The following is a 16,555-nucleotide window of genomic DNA, read 5'->3' on the forward strand; positions in this document are numbered from 1 at the left end:
AATGAGAACGGGGTGAGAGACAGTGTCAAAAGCCTTCCGGAAGTCCAGGAAGGTTATATAACTTGAGTTGTTGCAGTAAATTCTGATATGTTTTTTGTGTGTGGGGGGGTGGTATCTTCTCAGATACCAAGAGGAGATATTTTGCAGTATGCCAAGGTCATAAGATCTACTCCTAAAATATGGATCTAGGTTAAAAAATTCTTCATTTGCTAAGGTTGGCATTAATATAAAACATGGCTTTTAAGGTCAAATAAATTGTGTTTTTGGATGGTACTTTTTAGTACTGTGTTTTTATGCTTTTAAAATCATGTTTGACTTAAGCTATTGCACCTAGAGATGTATTGCCTAATGTAAACATTAGTTCAGATGCATCCTCTACTCAATCCAACTTCAAGAGGGTGAATTAGGGATGAGCTTGCAAATGACTCGGACATTTTCAGCTTCTGGCAAAATTACATAGGGATAATTAAATTTGATAATAACAAATATTTGTCTGATCACAAACAATAGTATTTGAATGATTAAGGTGAGAAGTTCAACAGGGGCCCTTAAATATTGATACATAACATTTTGTGGAGAGAATGTCTACTTTATATTTCAAAATAAGGAAGAACCAAGTGCTTCTGATCTTGCAAAACTGTTCAGGGGTGCCACTGTGCGGAATAACTTGGGTAAATCCACAGCATGATCATCTACAAGATTATATGTGGCCTTATAGAAAACCAAGGTCCTAGATCTCTAACTTTCTACATCATTCCAGGCTCGGCTACAGATTTGCAGAGGCAGTGCTGAGTGTGCATTTAATTTATTTTGAGTGGCTTACTGGAAGATTTCCAAGGTAATGTGTTGATGGTCAAAGAAGTAGAACTTTTTGTTGTGTGTTCTTCGACTGATTTGAAAAACCTGCAGGGAGAGGTCCTATTAAACTACGTAATTAAAATAAATGTGGAATACTTGCCCCATTTTTAGAAAGGAAGTGTAGGTTTCTTGAAGATTATCGTATCCCAGGAAGAATGTGTCACTCAATATTAAAGAATATGTAAGGAGTAGTCAGGAGGGAAAAGGAACTTTTTAAGACTTTGTTATACAAATATTAAAATCAAATGGTGAAAATGCAAAGTGCGTGTCCCTTCCTGGGGCTAAGCATGAAATACATGGTAGTAGTCACGGGAGACTGAAACCTCCTCCCGCATGCCCCTTATGGGATTACATACATGCCCATATGGGATTAGACACATGAACAGCTGTCCATATTCCATCTCAGAGGGCCCCCTTGATTGTCCAGTGTGACACAAATTGGTCTATATTTTGTGCAAGATATAAGTGGTGGACAAAAATGCCTGTGGCCAGGGCTCTGTGCAGCAGCTGCCGTTGGGTCTTCAGTTTTCTTGGCTACGGTTAGCTTGTACAGGGTGTGCCAGGCCAGGTGGGCTTGCTCAGTGCTGCTGCTGCTAGGTGCTGCCTCCAAGTCGTGTCAGAGCAGGCAGCCAGAGCATGGGCTTGACACACTTTGACTGTTTGTGTGTACAGTGCCTTCCCAGACAGGACCACAAGCCAACACTGTTTTCATCAGGTACCGGGGGGGGTGGGCCTGCCACTCTCATTGCTGTCCACAGTCAGCGAAACGGGCAGTGATAGAGAGGGTCTGTCTAACAAGATGCCATTGGGGAGGGAGGGCTTGCTATGTGTGAAGGTGGTCTTGCATCTGGTGGGAGGGCAACTTTCACTTTGGTCAAGAGGCAAGAAGGAAAACAGAGTGTAGGGCCGAAGAGAGAGAGAATGCATGTTAGTTTGTTTCCCTCCAGACTAGTTCTAACATTCAGATTCAGGCAGCTCCAAACCGTCATTATTTGTTTGGGTTTTTTGGGCAACATTATGTATGGAAAAGAGAATTTAGGTAACATTTAAAGAATTCTAAAAATTACCTATTTTCTTACACAATATATATCATGATACTAAGGCCCCTCATTTTGTAGGTGTGGTGATTATGAAAGATGCTAGCTATAAATGTGTGTAAAACAAACATTTCTAAAGTACCTTTTTCTTTTTAATTAGGTAACATATAGACAAGTAAAATATGATGTGGCTTAAAGACGGTGATTTTGCACTCCAGTAGTGCAAAGATTGTCAATTTCCCTCTCAATCTGTGAGCCATCCTGGTGGAGGTAGATAACATTTTTATACCACTTTGTATACTGTGGCTAAAATGACTGACTTCACTGTGTATAAATAATAATGCAGACCTAAATTTGTGTCTTTAAGCTGCAGCCTACCATCCTTTCATACTCTTTCTATAAATTAAATTTACCATTGTTTTTCCATATAACTAACAATGCTTATATTTTTAACACTACTTTATTACTATTTGCTGTTCATGTTTGGTCACTCTAATGAATATACGACTTCTAAACGGGCAAAGCTCATAAGCTGTAATAGTGAAACCCTCGGGCATTTAGTGAACGGTCCTGCAGTAATGAAGTGTCACATCTCTGCTCCTGTCATACAAAATTTCTTTCTCACAACTGGAAATTCCACATACAAGATAAAAGATCTTAGTCTGTTTCATTTTTGGCATTCTATATTTATTGTGGGCAGCTGTAGATTCTTAGCTGTCAGTTAAATTAGTAGAATCAGGGATCCAATTGCATCACGCAAAAAGTATATATGCTTATATTTGCAGCCAGTTGGTACTGTTTTCCCTTATTTGGATGAGACATTTAAGGAATTTGTGAGCATTAAATGGGATTGAAGAGTATGTGGCCAGGGGAAAACTGGCTATGTACTAATGTAAATATTAACAAAGAATGACCTTGTGTCAAAGTGCCATATTCAGAGTGAGAAGAGTGAAACCTGGGAACCGCTGCTGAAGTCCAGTGACAAAATTCCCTTTGCTTTCACTGGAGCTAGATTGTCATTTCAGGTTGCTGGTTACCACTGTGCTTTTGAAATTAGGAGCGAGTGTTCAGAGAGCTCGTTTGCAGCAACATGAAATCCCTGTACAGGCAATGGTAATCTTAAGTAATCTTATATGGTCAGGTCCTTGTGATATAGACTTGATTAAATCACTTGTCTGTCTTTCTGCGTCACTTGCCTCACCTGTTTTTTTAAAAAAAAAAAAAAAAAGGAAAAAAAAAAAAAAAAGATGATCTTCCTTGTAGTCCCATTGCCAGTGTTAGACTGAAATGAGTTTTAGTCTTCAGCTAGAAGGCACTGCAGATGAAAGGTGCCCAGGAATAAGCAGGGGTAGAATGGTTTTTAAACCTACATATTTATCAGATTGGCATTGTATCTTTTGTGTATAACTGTAGTTCATTAGTGTAAGAAATGTGGCTGGCTTTCCTTATTAGTAAGAGTACTGTCACACTCTAAGAAGGAGGATTCTACGATCTGGCTTGCTGTTGTAGCCTTACTGTAGTCAGGGCCATCCCTGGGGGGTGTGAATTGGGGTGACCACCCCATGCACTTCATGTTGGGGGGCCCTGTGGAGCAGTGGTGGCACGGAGCTGGGCGGAGCAGTGGCTCCGTGTCCAGCCACTCACTACCCCCGCCCTCCCTGTCCCCACCGCCACAGCAGCTTCTTCAGGGGGTATTGGAGTGGGGGTAGGGCCCTGCATGGGCTGATTTGGCCCGGGCCCCGCGCCCTGCTTGGGTCCAGTCTGACTGTAGTCCCCAACCTGTAAAGGCTTCTGTACCCATATGCTCGAGGTATGTTAAATTGGACTGGGCATGTGGTATCTTTGTTTTAAATTGACAAAGAGAATGAAAACCTTTGAACTTTCTGGGCTATGACAGTACTGGCATGTAAGTGATAGCGATCTTCAAAATCTTCTGTTATCTATAGAATTTAAAGTAGAGAGGAGGAGAGTCCAACGTCTTTCCTGTTTTCACTGGTTTACATCGGGAGTAAATCCATTTGCTTTAATGGGGTTGTTTTAGATTAAGTTTAGTGCAACTGAGAATGGTATTTGGCTTGTGAAGGTATGATTTATTTTCTGCATTATTTTGTACGTAGTATTTCTTGACCATCTAATAATTTACAAGGTGCTTATTAATTTTCTCTACAAGTGGAATTCTCATAGTTGTATGCCTGTACATCAAGAAAGTAGTGGAGAGTCTTAATTAAGCCAGGTGATAATTTTTGAGAGTGCAATCAAAATGCTTTATGCATCCCTCTTTCCCCCAGCTCCAAGATTTTTTCCACACTGGGTTTTTACTTTGGAATATAATAACATTAATCACAAGATACCTATTTCTAAGGTAGAAATTTCCACTGATAGGTTAATGTTATAGTATAAACTATACCTCAGCATCCCAACTGCAGATTTGCAGCAGGGATCTTGCTAAAGACAAGTAATGATTGGTATCCTGGTTCTTTGAGTTCTGCTTTGCAACATAGTGTACTGCTATGTTGCCTAGTGTTTTGTAGGACAGCTCTGAGATCTTAGTGATGGGGACGTACCTATATCATGGTTTCATGGATTTTGTGGAAACTTCAAAAAACAGTGTTGTCCACTATCTCTGGGAAATCTGGCGTTGGCTGTGATTTCTTGTAAAACCAACCAAAATAAAAGTGGTAGTGATGTAGACCTAGTGAAAGCATCCTCTGACAATCAGCAGTGAGAGGTGGGGCCACAGGGGCCCCTTCTGCCAGTCAGCAGTGAGGGGAGAGTCCTCTGCAAAATGCCCCTGAAATTGCCTCTGTGTGCTGCAAGTGGGCCATGAAAAACCTTTTGTCCTTCTGCTACTTAGTTAGGTTTCTACTTATTGAGCTTATGACCCAGTCTAATTCTTTGACAACAAAGTGGAGAAAAATATTTCTTGTTTTACCATCTCACGGGAATACAGAGAGTTTCTAATCTAGATTCTGATACTCTTACTCTTGAAGAGGAAGCCTATTGATTCCAGTAAGAATAGGACATGCCACATCAGTTAAAGCAGAGGTGTAAAATTTGTCTTGAGTGCTTGACTAGTCAGAGGAAGGTCCCTCCTTGTCAAGGCTGTCGGCCAGATGACATGACTCTGTGGGCCAGATTTGGCCCATTGGCCATATGTTTGACATCCCTAAATTAAAGGATCAGAACCTGACATTCTAGCTTCTTGCTGTGACTCATGTACATGTAAAATGTGTTTTAGGCAAATTGTATTTTTATGACACCTTTTTTCTTCAAATATTTGGAAAATATTTTCTTGAATAATTAATACAGATTATTTTTTTTCAGGAATGAAAACCTGCTTAGATGCTCTCAGTGTAAAATTGCCCGATACTGTGGTAAACACTGTCAGGTAAGATAATTTTTAAAAATAACTGAAGTACTAAAGATAAACAGCCATCTTAATCCTTTAGTTGTGGGGCCTGTATTGCATTTGTTAGGTTGTCATTGTCCATTAATACTCATCATCAATTAATAATACATTTATTACATTGTCCATTATCCACTAATATCCATTAAGAATTCATTAAATCAACAGGTAATTAACAATTAAATACATTTATCTCTTCCTGCACCTTGTTTGCACCTCTTGTTGCACCAACTAATTGTTGTCATAAGCCATCTTTTGATACATGGGTGACACTGATCTAATAAACAAGGAGTAAGTCTATAGATAACTGAGGAAGGCAACTGAAGATCTGCATGTTGGACTGCAGAAATGGCGAATAGGAAGGAAGGAGTTGATCCCGGTGATGTTGGGTCACAGATCTTTCTCTTTGTGTCTATCTTGTCTATCAGCCTCCATGGTGAGGTGAATTTGCTTGAAATAATTCATGCCACATTGTACAACGTGGCGCCATTAGGGATGACTCGGTGCTTGATTCTCCCAAGTATTGATGTTACTATTGCATTTCTTCAGAAAATCATGCAATCATTGTGTCTGTAGGTCTGTTGCTAGGGGCTTCCAGTAATCACTAGCATATTCCTTTGTCAACACTTGTCTCTTGCTGTTTAATTTGCTATTGAAGGAAGAGTCCCATGTGCACTGTTGTACATCAGCAACCACATGATTCTTTGCAGGAATCATTAATTCAGTGGCAAAGAAAGCCAGACAACTGGAGGTTTCTATTCTGTTGCAGCCTTCTTCCTCCTTTTGCAGCCAGTGGGCGTGTCTACATGTGACACTACATCACTGTAGTAATACACTACAGCGACGCAGAATCTGCAGCAGGAATGGGCAAAATGTGGCCCGTGGGTGAGATGCGGACCACCAGGCCATTCTATCCGGTCTGCGGGGCCCCTAAAAAATTTAGAAAATTAATATACATCTGCCCCTGGCTGCCTGTCATACAGCCCTTGATGGCTTGCCAAAACTCAGTAAGCCATAACTCTGCCTGAAATAATTGCCCACCCCTGATTTGCAGGCAGAAACCATGATGCTGCAGCTGTGTCGCTGTAGTGACGTGCTCCCTCGTAATGTGTCGCTATGGTGACATAGTGCCTAAAAATAACCATGCATAGTGTGCACAGTGAAGTATGGGCTATTACTGTGCCATCTTTTAGTACTTCCGAAATGAAGTACTAAATGATGGTGCACTGACAACAGTGTTATAGTGGTACATGTGGACATGACCACTGTCAAGTATTCTTGTTTAATCTGCCTGCTTCACTGTTGAGGACTTATTTTTATTTTTGGATCTCTATTAGTCTGGAACTCTCAACTTTGCTGTCTTGGATAATCTTACCAGGAGTATGACAGCATCACACTCGGGGTTACAGGTGGCATGCAAACATCAGTACAACATCAGCATTGCAATCCCTGGGAGGAATCTACTTGTATAGTTTTTGGCAGGCATGCCACAAATTAGCTCTGCACCTTCCCCAAGTGTGACTCTGATGCACTTCACCTATCCAGTCTGCTACTCTGCTTTCTGCTCCCTTCTTTGTGCTCCTGACCTAATATCCTCCCTCTGTTTCTGCTTCCTGCCCTGTGCTCCCTATCTGATCTTGTCTGTTTTCTGGTTCCTGCCCTATCAGCTACTGCTATGCTGCCTGTCCCATCCATGATCTATCATATGCAACAGACAGGGTTAGGGACAAAAATTACGCATAAATCGGTATAAGTGATCAGAAATGGTTCAGATCGTGAACGCAACAGAAGTTCAGTGCACATAAACTGCTTTGAAGATGGCCAAAAACGGTTTAAGATAAACCTGGATGGATGTAGTATCAGACTTAACTAGTTTAGGTTAAATCATTTTATTGAACTTCTGTCCCAGATCCTCTCCAGATTCAAGTTAATTCACAATCCCCCAGCATCCCAAGATGCTTTGTATCTCTCCTGCAAACCCACCCCACCCTTGCAGAGTGGGTGAGTTAGCCTTGGCCCAAGCTGTCTGCTCCTGTCAAGCAGGGAAGCGTGCTCTACTGTCCCCCGCCCCCCTTCCTGGTTTCGAGTCTGGGCCAGTGCAGGCAAGTGGCTGCATTTCCAAAATCAAAAGTGAATTTCTCTTCACTTGCTTTTCAGTGCAATCTACGCAGCTCTGACTAGCCTGCAAAAGTTGAATTGATTCAGCCTGAGGCTTTTTGATTGTCTATACTTAGCCACAGAAGCTGTCCATTCCACTTGTGGCACTCATGTCACAGGCTTACCACTCCTATACTAATATATTTGCAATGCAACTTACTCCTGGTCTGGCTTTTCCTATTGATTTAGATCAGGAGCGTTAGATTTACCTGGCACATCTCACAAGCCAAATCCGAATGTGGTTGTAGGGGTTAACAGAGTCATCTCTCACCCCCCCACCGACACACATGCCCAAAAAGGCACTGTACCTGAGATTTTGGTACCAGGCCCTATCACTACTTTTCCCAATCCTTCTTGTAGCCACACAGATCAGACAGTATTACTGTGGGCTGTATCCAGCTTGTAGAACGTATTCTTGACGCCCTGACTTAAGGTAATGCTTTCAAAACGGATGCCTAAAACTAATTGTTTAGAGAAGAGTTGTGTGTTTAATGTTAGCCTTTGAATGCCCCTGGTGTCCATGTAAGACTTTTTTGTTGTATTTATTAACATCAACCTAAAGAAAATTTCTTAAAATACGTATTTTTAATTTTTTAATTTTAAAATTATATTGTCAGTAGAATAAACAAATCAAAAAATGAAGTAGAAATCAGTGGCTTGTTAGGGTACACAAGGTCAGCAAAACTTGCTTATGTATATTTAACATTAATTTTAGTTAAACCAATTCTGTGGTAAAATAATTTGTTTTAAGAATAATTTCTGGCATGGATTGGCAAACCTATGGTTACTACATCTTTTGAAAATGATTTGTGGTGCCTTAGGGCTCTATATTCCTGTGACTGGTTTCCAACTTATAGGGTTAATTCTCCATGTTCTTTTGCATTTTATTGTCATTTATACCTCTGTGATGGAAGGTAGCACAGAAATGTTGCCAGATCAGTGGTAGTATGGTGTACAAAAGTATAAATGACTACACAAGATGCAAGACCATGCATCTTCATTTTTTAATTGGTCTTGATAATTTCTAAAATAATATTTTTGTGACCAGATTATAGTACATACTTAAAGTCTTTCGTTGGTGACTAGAAAAAAAAAGCCAATTTTGCTATTAGAACATATGGAGCAGGAAGCTGGGTAGGTATGTCTCTTAAATTCATTATGCTGTGAATGTGTGTACAATATATATAGTTTAGTGTAGCATCAGTAATAATGTCACAATTGGATTTCCTGTGGAAGATACTAGGAACAAAGTTAGTAAATTGAAAAAATATCACCAGGTGTAGAAGAACTTTTTTTTTCTTGAAAAGCAGGTTTATCAAACAAAAATATTGCCTGACCATGCGGCCACTGAAGTCAGTAGCAAAGGTAGCATTGAACTTGGTGAGGCAAGATTTCGAGCAGCCTACATTTAAATTGCTTTTGTTTTGTTTTGAGGTGTTTTTTTTGAAACAGTGATAAATATGATACATGTTATTACTATTTTATGACAGTTGAAGAAATTGAGGAGGAGAGTATAGAGGGGCACTTCTTTGGCCACAAAAAACACTTTATTGGGATGGGCCTTAATGCTAGCAATGGCAAATAATTCAGGTAAAAGAGACTCAGAATAAGGCCATGCAAGAATGTCCTCCTAGCCTTTTAAAGGGCTACTCTGTCTGACAGTGTTTCCTTTGATCTTGTTTTAATTTTTGTCCTATGTTCTGCAGAATTTTTATACAGATTGCCTCACCTCAGCCAAGTTAAAGGCAGTAGGTTTTATTTTCCTTCACTAGATTTCACTGAATCATTAGTGTGTACATTTTTAATTGAATAAACTGGTGTGCAAAATAAACAGGTGGGCATTGAATCAAATTGCAGTTCGCATGCTTAAAATTAGCTGAGAAGGACTCTATTTTATATTGATAATTGCAGATCTTTAGGAATGTGAATCGTATGCCTGGGTTTATATTGTATGATTAGCTGCAGAATGACCTGATTAAATTTTGATGGCTGAAAAGTCAATCATATAGTAGTAAATGCTTAAGAGTGAAATGCTTAGGAAAGCTAAGTTTCTGGACTACTTTGTCAAATGCAATAAGAAAAGATTAAAACTAAATTTCAGTTTAAAATGCCCATTCCTGTTTTATAACAGCTTTCCCTAAAATGGGCTGTTACCAGAGTTCAGTTTTAAGCCCCGCTTAATATATTTTTTTTTCAGTTTTAAACTTTAACTTAAATGTTAAAAATTGAATTGTAAAATGTTTTAAGCCATTTAAAACATTATTGTTTAGATTTTAGCTTCTATTGATTGATTGATTTATTAAAATAATTGTTGAAATGTAGGTTTGTAAGGGTCCTCAGGATCCTAGGAGTAGGTCTAAATAATCCTTGACATATGATATGGAATAACATCTACAAAATTAAAATATTTTGCCCTGAAAAATCCAAGTGTGCATTTCTGAAAATGCTGATCCAAATGTTTCTTCATTGTAATGTATCATTTAATAAATGTCATCCAGAAATATTTAACAAAATGGACTTTTTAAAAGAGAAGACTCTAGTTAGTCACCCTACAAAGAGAGTGAAGTCATCTCATTGGGAAGGTAACCTTATCTATCCTATAGAGGTTGGGTTGGGGGCTAGTTCAGGGTATTGAGCCTGGGGGTGAGGCAGGGAGAGTTGGGAGCAGTGCAGAGGGCTGAGGATTGCCCAGGTTGAGGGGACTAGGAGCCCTTAGAGCAGTGTTTCTCAACCTTGTAGACTCTAGGTACCTTTCGTAAAATTCCAGTGCTTAGCTTTCATTCATTTTTTGACTATAAAAAAAATAATCTTTGCGGTTTGTGTGACCAGACTCTGGAATAGGCTCCCAGTTGGGGTGGTGCAGGCACCTATCCTGGAGATCCTCAAAAGGAGACCGGGTGCACATCTTGCTGGGATTATTTGACTCCAGCAGTCTTTCCTGCTCAGAGCAGGGGGGCTGGACCCAATGATCTCACGAGGTCCCTTCCAGCCGTCAAGTTCTGTGAATCTGTGAATAGAACAATTCTTCTGTTGCAAAGAAATGGGAAAGACCAGAGCAGAACACAATGCCTGTTGAGATCTTTGGGTTTATCACATGAATCATGTGAGATGGTTGCATACCTAACATTCTGTTGTACCCTTACAAGGACCCTCAGAGCACCCTGGCTGAGAATCAGTGCCTTAAATGATGAGTAGCTGTACGTATGCAGAAGTGTGGTGAAAAGAAAATGGGTATGCTTTGTGGTATGGATGACAATTGACAGATCTCCCCCCTCATTTTGCAGAGAGAGTAGTTGAGATTTTTCAGGGCAGAAATGGGCTTGAGTGGTGCAAAGAGGCAGAGCAGTACAGAGAGAGTTCTGCCTCCACTCATTGTCTTCATAGCTTCCTAGTCCTTCTGCTTCCTGTCCTATCCAGAACCTAGGCAAAATTCAGCATTGCCTTCCTCCTTCGCTGTCTGAAGTACAGCTTTGTTCTCCAACACACCTGTGGAGGCTGCTCCCACTTTGCCTCCATTACACCACCATTCTAATACTATTCTAAATCTTCTGACCATTACTCTCCAAGGAAAATTTAAGGCTTTCTGTACCCATTAGTATTGTTATGACTGTTTTTATTTCTGTTCCATGTATTATTCTTCTCAAGTCAGAGAGCTCCACATCTTCTCCCCATCACTCCATTTCCTGCAGTAACTGTGGATCCACAGATTCTTGCAAAACGAAGGGCAGCCAAGCAATCTTAGGAAGAGGAGAAGCTCCTTCTCATTTGATGGAGTCTAAGCCCACTCAGCATACTAAACTGGCTGTATTCTGGCCCTCTTTATCCAGTTACGGACCAAGGGTTCCCCATTTTTCAGTGGATGGTGGACTTGACAGCATAGGTGGCAAGTACATATTTGTCTTGCAGCCATGGTAAGCTGCTAGCCTTTGTCTGGGGGAAGGTTGGGTACAGCCTCATTTTCACCTTATGCTGTCTTTGCTCTGAAGTTGCATGTTGCAAGTATTGAAAAATCTGAGGAAATTCACTATGAAAAAATCTCTAAAATGACATGAAGGTTGTGGCTACATAATCCTGCTAAGTGCTACTCACCCTTGCCCAGAATGTGGGGGTGCTTGTACAGTGGGTTTTTAATTGTGATGATTAAAAACTCGCCATTTTCAATTTAGGGCTCTCCATCACTGTTATGGCAAGGGGCCTAATTTTTTTTTGCAGAGCCCGTCTGTGGCCGGGGGGATAGTGGGCTAAGGGTTGAGCTGCTGGTGGACCAAATAGCCCCTGAGCTGAGGAGTCCCCAGTCCTTCCCTCTGGGGCCACCCAGGCAGATGGCTAGCAGGCTGGATGCTGCCCCAGCTTGGGCTTGCCTCTGAGCTAGGTCAGTACCCACCTGCTAGCTGCCAGCCCAGGTGGCCCTGGGGGATGCTGCTGCCGTTGTGAGAACTGGGGCTCCCCACAGCTTGGAGCCTACTGGCAGCTTACCCTCCAGCCGTGGGAGAGGTGGGCAAGCTCTGTGAAAACAAACAAAAGGTTCAGGCCTCTTGCTGTTTGTTTTGGTTTTTTTCTTTCTGGCAGAGTGTGCCTGTGTGAACTGCTGCTAGCACCCCACTTGTGATGCTGCTGTCTCAGAGAGAAGGACCAGGCAGCTCAGGGGCTGTGTGGCGTAGCAACAGCTTGCACAAGCAGGCTCCACTGGAGGGCAGGGAGGGGAAATTGGAGAGGGGCCCCAATCCTATCTTTTTAATTTTTTTTCCCCTCCACAAAGTCTGCCCACCTCTCCTGTGGCCAGAGAGTGAGCTGCTGGCAGGCCCTGAGTTGTGGGGGGCCCTGGTCCTTCCTCTCGTGGTGGCAGCGCCCCCTGAGGCTGCCCAGGCAGGTGGTTAGCTGGTAGGTGCTGCCCTAGCTTGGACTCAGCACCCAGCCTGATCCAATTCTTCCATGAGCCCAAGCTGGGGCAGCATTTGGGCAGCCCCAGAGGGCACTGATGCTGCAGAGGGAAGGAAAGGGGCTCCCTGCAGCTCAGGGGCCACTTGGCCTGCCAGTACGTTGCCCCCTGGCCATGGGAGACGTAGCCAGACTCTGCCAAAAAAAAAAAAAAAAAAAGGATTGGACCCCTTACCGCTTCTGCCTTTTGGCCACCTTTCCCGCAGCAGGACAAGCTGTCAAAAGGTGTAACGTGGTACCACATGCGAATGTGGTTTAGTTTGTAATGTGACAGACTCATTTAAATGGTGGAAAAACCCCCTATGTGTACAGCGTGATGCAATTAAACCACAAAACAGGCAATTTTCATCATGTGTACAAGCATCCTCAGACTCTAAATGCACTAACTAAACAAATGATGAAATGTCATCCTAGGATGTAGGCCTGTCTCACCATGACTCGGTGGGTTTTTTTGATTACTTAATTTGCAGCACTATTGTGAATGTAGTGATAGGGTTATTAATGTTTTACATCATGTTCTGCTAGTGCTGCAGAAGCTTTTCTGGCCAGTCTCTGAAATCTGAATGTCTGTCTTTATTCCAGTGTTCCTGTAGCAAAAGAAATAAACTAATTCACTCCATGATCAGTTTCAGTTTGACTGCAATTGTAAAGAAAAGATGTTATCTTAACATCATTCTAGTGTGAAATGTACCTCCAAGATTAAGACTGTGACACACAATGCTATGTGATGCTGCATATCTCATCTCATTAGTGTTTTATTGGTTGGGTAAGCTATTAATCATTTTGATGTCACCTTTAACATATTTAAAATTCTATGAAGCATTTATGTTAGAGGAAAAATTGACAGATAAAGGCTGACTCCAAGGAGCAATTTTAGCTTAAGCAGGATAAAAAATACCAATATAATTATATTACACACAATGATGTCTGGACATTTACAAGCTTGACCTTGTTTCTCATGGACAAAAATAATTCTCTTCTGTAGATCCTTAACTTTTATTTGTCGGACACTTTGTGACACTAACTGTGTTCACTTCAGTGTCTGAGTTGGTGTCATTTTGTTCCTTTATGGTGTTATAATAATGATATACAAGAGAAGGCTCGCATATCGAAGAAAAAATAATGAACTGTTTTATGTAGGTGTAAGAGAGCTGTGCTGAAATAAATCACTGGCTACCTAATACTGACAACTTGCTTTTGAAAAGAAATACAAATGTCAGTCACTGTTTATAAAGTTACAGCATTTGTAATTGTCTTAACATGCAATGAAAAATAGATGGTTATTTGTTGCTGGCAAGTTCTGAAATTACGGTGAATGACTGACCACTCCCAATTCTGAATGTTCTCTCCTTGCTGTGACCCTCGTATAACTAGATGAAAAGAATTCTGCAAGCAGGAAATGCAGTGGAACCCATCTTCAGTGACTGTTCTTGGAGCTACAGCAATGAATGCAGCTGCTGTTCATCTTGCTGCTGAATTTCCAGACCCATGGGGAACCCCATGGGCTGAATGCGTAGCATGGAGCTATATGCCACCTGGTCTGTGTTGCTGCCTGTAGGTCAGAAATATGATGGTTGGAGGAGCAGTGATGACTAATATTGCTGCTGCCAAATTTCTAGCCCCATGGGTCAGATGACATGTTCATGTGCTCCAGATCCAGCCTGTGGATTGACCCTGCACTATTCATTTAGTCCAGGGACCAGTTCTGGGACCAGCCCCATGCCACTCATCCAGCCCTGCTGGCCATACTAAGTTTCACATCCCATCCTAAACCATATTCAGGGAACTCTGTCTTCTTAACTCCTGTATCTTTTTTATGTTAGATGTTTTCCCTGTTACAAAAAATAGCTGAAACAAAGTTCAATGGCTTCAAACATTGCTCTGAATGCCTTATTTAGATGTATTTACAAAGACTTTGTATTGGGTTTTGAGGTTTTCATGAAATACCAAAGAAGAAAATCCAAGCTTAGTGAAGTAAGGTGGGAAAAGTAAACCAAAAGAAAAGAAAATCAGCCCTGTGTTCAAATGGAGTCTTGTTTAGATTAATTCCTGCAACTTTTCCCCACTGACTTTCTTTTCAAACAGATGATGATTCACACACATCCTCTAGCACTTTTCTGCACTGGTAATCTGTTTATTCATTTTTATGCAAAGAATGCCATAGGATGTCACATGATTTACATTGTCCACTAAAGTCTTAAAATACCTGTGTAAGGTTTTGACAAGCTCATGCTTTACATATGCAAAGTGGTTTCTTGGGACGAGATAGTTGTGTTGCAACTCTTCTTAGTAGGTGCTTGAAGACATTTAGGGGTATAGGAGCTGGTGACTAGTATACAAAAATTTACATCTCCCTGCCTTTTGAACGTGTGATCACAGTGAAAAGTTCATTACTTGGGTGTCTGGGCTTTACAACACTGGCGCTCCTCCTGTTTGGTTATATTTTTTAACCAGCGGCAAGTAGGAAGCTTTATAAATGGGGAAACTCCTTAGTTATTTTTAAGCAGTTGTATTTTGGCAAAGAGGGCAGGTATCTTTAGGACCAGATTCTTTTCTGCCTATTAGATGCTAAGGCTGTAAATAGACATTGCATTTCTCCCAGGAGAAAGCATTTTGTCCCATGACCCTACAGATGTATAAGTTTATTGCGTTGCTTCAGGTCCTTCCAAATTATTTGGAATAAAATATGCTGTTCATTTTTTCCTGGGACATTGTGGCTTGTGCCTGTAGTGTTATCATGGGTCATTCCCCAGATAAGTTAGCCAGGATATATGTGGTCTCATCAGCCACCTACTGAGAGAGGAGCAGCAGTGCAACTTGGAAGGGTGATGTGTAAATGACTTTCGCCATGCCTGTTTTGGTCTGGGTCAAACTTTGGGTTAACAATCAGGCCCACGGCAAATGTGACATCTGTTTACAACCCAAGTGTGATCCCATTCCATTCTGCTCAGGTCCTTGAAAAAATGTTAATGTGTTTGCTTCCATATCACGTTGTCATCTTAGGACTTATTTATCTTTAACTGCCTTTCAGGGACTTGAGCAAAGTTGAATAGGGCCATGTTTAGGCACATAGTCCAGGAGTCAGCAACCTTTTACTAATGGCAGGCCACCCCTTAGGAACTTGCCTTTGCTGCAGGCTGCAGTCTCTTGCTGCTGCCTCTGCTTTCCCTCCTTTCTGTGGTGGGCAGCTAGCTCTCTTGCCCCCTGTAATGCTTCCTCCACCAAAAACATGCTACTGAAAAGTGTGGCAAGCAGCAGTCTGGAGCTGTGACTTGCCAGCAAGCATGAGCAGAGGCTATGTGTTTTGGGGGGAGTGGAAGCCCTCTATACAAAGCAGGGGTCACAGTCATTAGTAAAATATGTCTGGTAAAGCAGTAGGGGGTTAGTAAAATATGGACCAGATCTGCTTTTTACCCTTGGGCCATAGATTGCTGACCTGACCTACCCATTGTTACCTAATAGGTGCCATAGGATCTGGCCCTTGGTATTATTTATGTTCCTCCATTCCAATTATACTTTTACCTTTTGACACTGTATATCTTGAAATTCCTCAGATTCACTTAAGCTTGTCAACTGCATCTTTTGTCACAAGTTAGCTTCCTCTGAGTTTGGAAAATACCAAGTCTAAGTCGCTTCATCTTATTGCCATAGTGAAATCTCATAAATTCCAAAGGAATTATTCTATCAGTTCTGGCAGCAGGTGTCTTTTTTTACCTTGCCTATTTCTTTCTGAGATTGAAATGAAGGAAGAACTGAATGTATTTTTCTGCACATAGTATTTTTCTGCAGAAAAGTGAAGGTGACATTGTGACCTCTTCCAAGAAAGGTGCATCTCTTCAGAAATGAGTAGTCCTGGAGTTCTGGAGACCCTCTTGATTAGGAGTTTTAGATAGAAATATAGGTGGATGTTGTTTGTTGTAGGATGCATGGACAGACAGGTTTTTGAGTGCCCAGAGTGTTTTTAAGTAAGCTAATTTCAACTATAATTCCAAAATGCCTGTTGCTTACCCCAAGCTAGTTTTGCACTTGATGCAGTTAGGCCAATGTTTGTTTTTTTTCAAATGGGGTACTGTGAGACCCCCCTCAAGGATGTTGCTCTGAGCAGTGTTCTCTGCCATGGGAGGGTGGGCGGGCATGTACACACAGCCACACTTTTCAG

The 16,555-nt window shown here is 41.4% G+C and overlaps 1 protein-coding gene across 1 annotated transcript in view; it reads left to right on the plus strand.

The window, feature by feature from the left end:
- Nucleotides 1-16,555, plus strand: part of SMYD3 (SET and MYND domain containing 3) — a 731,370-nt gene that overhangs the window by 100,971 nt on the left and 613,844 nt on the right. The window contains exon 2 of the mRNA XM_019549760.1: nt 5,220-5,283. Within this exon, the coding sequence (XP_019405305.1) occupies nt 5,220-5,283 (64 nt within the window). The remainder of the gene's footprint in view (nt 1-5,219; nt 5,284-16,555) is intronic.

Source organism: Crocodylus porosus, unplaced genomic scaffold (genome assembly GCF_001723895.1).
Source record: "Crocodylus porosus isolate Cpor-Errol unplaced genomic scaffold, CroPor_comp1, whole genome shotgun sequence".
Lineage (NCBI taxonomy): Eukaryota > Metazoa > Chordata > Crocodylia > Crocodylidae > Crocodylus > Crocodylus porosus.